The sequence below is a fragment of the Talpa europaea genome (genome assembly GCF_964194135.1).
Source record: "Talpa europaea genome assembly, chromosome: 11".
NCBI classification, from domain to species: domain Eukaryota; kingdom Metazoa; phylum Chordata; class Mammalia; order Eulipotyphla; family Talpidae; genus Talpa; species Talpa europaea.
The window spans coordinates 81,403,006-81,409,005 of record NC_140078.1 but is presented as its reverse complement, the minus strand read 5'-3'; the positions used below and the strand labels follow the sequence as shown (position 1 = coordinate 81,409,005).

The following is a 6,000-nucleotide window of genomic DNA, read 5'->3' as shown; positions in this document are numbered from 1 at the left end:
TTTCTTTTATTGAAGTATTATTTACAAACTGAAATTTTGCGCAGGTCTTACACGGCACATTTACAAGTTTTGAGACATATATACAGCGATATACTTCCATTTCGTTAGCCCACAATGTTCCTTCAAGCCCCTTTCTAGACAATTCCCCTTCATTCCCAAGGGTACTTTTCCTGTCCCCACAGTTTAGTTCTGCCTGTTCTAGAATTTCCTGTAAATGCAATGCATGGAATGAATGCTTGTTTTTGGCGTCTTTCTAACATGACGTTTTTGGGATTCATCTAGGTTGCTGCCTGCACAAGTAGGCCATGTGAGTTTAAATAGGACCCAAGAGGTCATGAACAGCCTGACAGTGTTAAGACAAGGACCATTGTCCACCGGTGGGCCTCCAGACCAGATACTCCCTCAATCCTGGTATGTGGCCCTCTCAGCTCTTCCACCAGCCTCTTTCCAAGGCCAAGCAAGTTCCTTTTCCAGAGCCACCCAGGCAGCCTCGGGCACCACCCAGATGGCCTGGGGCCGTCACCAGAACAGCTGCCCTGTGCTACCCTCCCCCATGAGAACTCAAAAGGGAACTGGCCCCTCTGCAGATCAGAATTCAGATTCGTTTAATTCCAGGTATCCAACGGCACACAACTGTGCGCTGTTTTGGTGATCACAGACAAGTGAAGTCCTCAAGCAAACGTAAACAGCAAAAACCAGAAGAGGTGTGTGTGTGTTGGGGGGGGGTCGGGGGAGGGAACCCAGATCTCACGCGCAGTGGCTACCAGCCTCCGTGGAATCAGGATTCAGAATGAAATCTTTTTTTTCCTTTTTAAATAAACGGAAGAGTCGCTCTCCGCTCCTCGCTCCGAAGGTTTCAAAGGTCGTCACACTGCAGCCCGGGGGCGTTCATCTCCCGAGCGGCCCGCAGAGGGGCGGAGGTTGGAGGGCGGAGGGAGGGAGCACACAAAAGCTCGCAGAGCCGAGAGAGGGCTAATGTTTCCTGTTTGCCTGGAACCCCCTCCCCTGTGTCCCCTCCCCCAACCCCCTCCCAGCACTCGGGCGGAAGTGAGTTTGCTCCTTTGGAGATTAAAAGGATTCCGAATTCCGATCAGTCCCAATAACCGGCGTACCGAGGAGAGGGGGAGCCGGAGAAGAAGGAAGAGGCGGCAAAGCAGAGAAAGGGGTGCGCGCGCGCGCGCGCACACACGCCCGCAGCCCGAAGTGGGGGAGTTGTGCAAAGCCCCAGGAGGCCAGGGGCGCACGGCGCGAGCCAAAAGCCCGGTAGGCGCAGCTCGGCGACTCGTTTCTGAAAGAAGATGACGCGGGCGCGGGCCGGCGGCGTTGGCCACGCGGCTCCCGAGCTCCCCGCGCCGGGCCGTTGCCGGCTCCACTGATTCCAGCGCGCCCGGGAGGAGGCTCCGTCCCCGCGACTCGGGATCGGAGGGGGGACCAAGGCGAGGGCGAAATGGCCCGATGACAAAGGAAATGTGATCCCCCTTCGCTGCCAAGGTTTCAGAGAGGACGGACGTGAGGAGGAGGGGCGCGGGGCGCGCGCGGAGCTCGGATAGCATTGCACGACGGCTCGCGCGGAGCGGGCAGCGGGTACATCCAATATCTTCCTGCGGATGAATAATTCAGGACGGCCCGCGGGGACCTGCGGCCCCGCGCTGCTGCAGCGCCGCTGAACCGGAGGGGAAGGAGCGCGCGGGAGGCGCCCAGGCGGGGCCGGGCGGGGGCTCGAGGGCCCCGGGCCGCGTGGAGCGCGCGTGCGTGTTAAGCGCCAGCGGCCGCGCCGGGCCGGGCCGGCGCGCGGGAGACTTGAGGCGCGTGGGGCGCGCGTGCGTACTGCACCCGGGTCCCCACGAGCTGCAGCTGCGGCGGGGCCGACCGCCCTGCAGGGGAGGCCGCGCCCGGCCGTGCGGAAGCCCCCAGCTCAGCGCGCCGGGCCACCCAGGAGCCCCTGGCCGCCGCGTCATGCGGCGGGGCGGCCGGCGTCGCGCGAGGGGACCCGGGCTTGGCGTCGCGCCGCTCCCGCCTTTACGCATTCGGGGCGCCCTCCTCGCCCGGGAGGAAATTAAAGCCGTTTAAAGCAACGCAGCACCACACCAAATACTCGTCGAACCAAATTCCGCGCCTCCCGCCGACGCTGGGATTGCACGGCGGACTCGTGGGGGGCTCCCCTCGGCGCGCGGGAAGCCGGGTCCCAGCTGCTGCAGGGAGTCCTCTGACCTCCCTGCCCCCGCTCGCCCCTCGCGTGTCGGGACTTGTTCCGGCGCTCCCGCTCCGCCGGGCGCGCAGCCCTCGCGTCCTCCGGGCGGAATCTGGCCCCTCCGGATCGTGCCATTTCATGCGCGCAGCGTCGGGGTGGCCGCGCGCGGGTCGGACGCGGCGAGGCCGGGCGGGCCGCGCGTCTCCGGTGCCGGCTGCGGGATCGCGGGCCCGGTCGATGCGCTTTTCTGAGTGAGTCGGCGGCTCCCCCACCCACCTCGCCGGCGCGCCTCGCCTCCTCTTCCTCTCGGGTCTCCTCCCCGCCCCCGGGCCGGCTCGCCAATGGCTTCGTTCCCCGAGACCGACTTCCAGATCTGCCTGCTGTGCAAGGAGATGTGCGGCTCGCCGGCGCCGCTCTCCTCCAACTCGTCGGCCTCGTCCTCGTCCTCGCAGACGTCCACGTCGTCGGGGGGCGGCGGCGGGGGCCCGGGCGCCGGGGCGCGCCGCCTTCACGTCCTGCCCTGTCTGCACGCCTTCTGCCGGCCCTGCCTCGAGGCGCACCGGCTGCCGGCCGCGGGCGGCGGCGCGCCCGGAGAGCCGCTCAAGCTGCGCTGCCCCGTCTGCGACCAGAAAGTCGTGCTGGCCGAGGCGGCGGGGATGGACGCGCTGCCCTCGTCCGCCTTCCTGCTCAGCAACCTGCTGGACGCCGTCGTGGCCACGGCCGACGAGCCGCCGCCCAAGAACGGCCGTGCCGGCGCCCCAGCCGGCGCGGGCGGCCACAGCAACCACCGGCACCACGCGCACCACGCGCACCCGCGCGCGCCCGCCTCGGCCCCGCCGCTCCCGCAGGCGCCGCCGGCGCCCGCGCCCTCCCGCCCCGCGCCCGGCGGCCCGGCGGCCTCCCCGTCCGCGCTGCTGCTGCGCCGGCCGCACGGCTGCAGCTCCTGCGACGAAGGCAACGCCGCCTCGTCCCGCTGCCTCGACTGCCAGGAGCACCTGTGCGACAACTGCGTCCGCGCGCACCAGCGCGTGCGCCTCACCAAGGACCACTACATCGAGCGCGGCCCGCCGGCTCCCCCGGCCGCCGCCGCCGCGCAGCAGCTCGGGCTCGGGCCTCCCTTCCCCGGCGCGCCCTTCTCCATCCTCTCGGTGTTCCCCGAGCGCCTCGGCTTCTGCCAGCACCACGACGACGAGGTGAGTGGCCGCTCGGCTCCCGGGCGCCGGCGCCGGGCGGGGTGGGCGGGAGCCGGGGCCCCGGGAGCCGCGCGCGCTCGCTCGCTCGCTCGCTCGCGCGGAGTCGCCCACGTCCCGGGGCCAGCGCGGGGCGGCCTCTCCGGGTTTCTGGTGTCCCCTTTGGGCACGTGACGGTGGGCAGAGGTAGCCCAGGTGAATCGCCTGGGAGGGGTGTGTGGGAAGGGCCTGGTTTCAGGGGGAAGGCTGAGAGGGGCCCCCAAAGGGTCGCAGAGGGGCCCCCCTTTTTTTTTCGTTTGTAGTTGACTGGTGGCAAAATGTGGCAACTGTGGTCTCCAGTTAGAGATTGGGGAAGAGATGGATGGTGTGACCGTAGACCTGGTCTCGGCCTGCGAGTCCCCCTGCACCCCCCGCCGACGGCTCCCGAGGTTTGGGAACACCACTTCCCTCTCCCCCAAAGTTCTAAGCGGAGTTTTTCGTTTGTATTCTGTTTTTAAGACCTGCGAGGGCACGGGGTGTGGGTCAGTAGACGTTGTCTTCTGGGGCGGATACATTTCTCCTGTAGCTTAATTTTTCTTTAATAATCTTTTCTTTTTGGGTAAAGCTTGGAGATTGTTGCGTTTAGCTGGGGCGCGAGGCAGGAGGGGGTGGCTGTGTGGAGTGGGGGTACTGGTGCCCACGTGCACGCTCGTGGAGGGGGGCTGTCGGCTTTCTTGGGGCACTGGCAGTCCTTGACTCCTTGTGCGCCTCTTTGAGGGCCAGGAAACCCCTGTCCAGTTCTTTGCGGCTCCGTGGTTGTGTTACTCGCCCTGTGTAAAAAGTGTTGGCTCCCTGAGAGGCTCCCCGAGGTGCAATTGTACCTTCGGCTTCGTGGACCCACGGCTGCGCCCTGAAAAGCGGGCTCGGGGGCCTTGTCCATAGCTTCATAAGCCCGCGCCCGCCTGCCGCGGCCCGGGTTCCCTTAGGGAACCGGTTTCCCTGGTTGGGAGGTGTCCCCACCCGCTTCACTCGGGGCTCGACTTGGAAGAATCCCAGCCCCTGCTGCGCACCGCTCCAGGTCGGGAGTGCGCTCAGGGCTTCGTCTCGTTCTTCAGCCAGAAACTTTGCTTGGCTTATTTTTTTCCCCACAAACTGAGGCACCTTCCACTCACCCGAACCCTTTAGATGGAGAAAGCGGTCCGAAAATTTGAGGGCCAGGTTCTGCTAGGGGTGGAGGTGGGCGAGTGTATGACACCCGCGCACTGGGTGCTTGTCATCGCTGTGCCCTGCCTTAGCGGGAGGAGAGGACCGGGCTTTAAAAAAAATTGGGCATGCGGGGTACCCAGCGCGCCAGAGGCTTGCACATTGCACAGCGCACCTTTACCCATCTCCTAACCTGTTATTTGGGGGGAAGAGGGCGGAGCTATAGTCTGACGGCCATAACCCGGCCCTCCTATTGGAAAAAAGTTGAAATTCTAATCTTGTGGACGCCTTACATTATTTCTAGGTATGAAGCTAGGGGGCAGTTATACTTTTCCTTAGTTTTAAGGCTTTGAATGGGCTCCGCTTAAAAAGTGTTTCTGCATCCATCGGTGAATGTCTCTGTCGTGTTCTCTCTTCAACTTTAGAAAAATGAATGAATGAAATGAAGTAACAGCCTGAATCGCAGAAATGAAAGATGGAGCCAATTCACTTGAAAATTAGGGTCAGATGGGGGGGGGCGGTTGAAAGGGAGAGGGTGCCTTGAATACTCTACAATTTCCCTCCTGGGAGGGAGTTCGATTGAGCCCTCCCTCCCTGCAGTTGAGCTTAAATGTCAGGTTTTATTTATATTCCCAGTTAAAGATCCACATACATTTTATTTGGGCTCAAACAGTAGACGCTCAGTGTTGCCAGACTTGTAAAAGGTTTATGCACTTTTTAAATTATAAGACCATTCAAACGGTGTGGGAGAATGTAAAGTGGGAAGTGAAGCTCCCCTCACACTGGGAGGTACTGCGATGCCCTGAATTTTTTTTAAACTTTCAACAGGGGTTGCTTAACATGGGTTGAAGTTGATTGGAAAAAGATAGCATTGTCAACTTTAAAACATCAGGTTTCCTCGGTTTAAGCAAAATTCAATTTGCCCTTTTTTAGTTTTTCATTTCGAGGAAGAAAACCTGAAAATTAAATTCAGATCTTGCTGGATTTAGAGGGCCAGAATATTTGAGCTTAAAGGTGACAGTTTAAAGACCTATACTTGGAGGAGAGAACTAAAGTGTCACGAAGCAAAGCACAGGGTCGTTCTGGGATGTCCATCTGTGGTCTAAATTCGTCCTTTTTCCTTGCAAGGAAGTGATCTTTCATTGTTTTGGAATATTCCTTTTAAAGGCCATGCTTCTAACTGGGAAAGGAGCATGAAAGCACTTTATAGTTTGACTGACAGAATGCGTTAAACCTAAGCATTGTGCACAGTCTACCTCAATTTTTAAAAAGTGCTACTTCACTGAGTTGCCTCCCAGTCAACAGACTCCATTAAATAATTCAAGGCACCCTTGCCTTAAGGTGACTGGTGCCACCTGACCTCTGCAAAGCAGGAGGCCTTTAAGGGAGGGGCCTCCGAGAATTGGCCACCCAGGGGGGGTGTGGGAGGCAGCCACC

The 6,000-nt window shown here is 61.0% G+C and overlaps 1 protein-coding gene across 1 annotated transcript in view; it reads left to right on the top strand.

Annotated features, from left to right (window-relative positions):
* Positions 1–2,532: 2,532 nt before the first annotated feature.
* Positions 2,533–6,000, top strand: part of TRIM71 (tripartite motif containing 71) — a gene marked incomplete at its 5' end in the record, with an annotated part of 59,997 nt that continues 56,529 nt past the window's right edge. The window contains one exon of the mRNA XM_084247294.1: positions 2,533–3,384. Within this exon, the coding sequence (XP_084103420.1) occupies positions 2,533–3,384 (852 nt within the window). The remainder of the gene's footprint in view (positions 3,385–6,000) is intronic.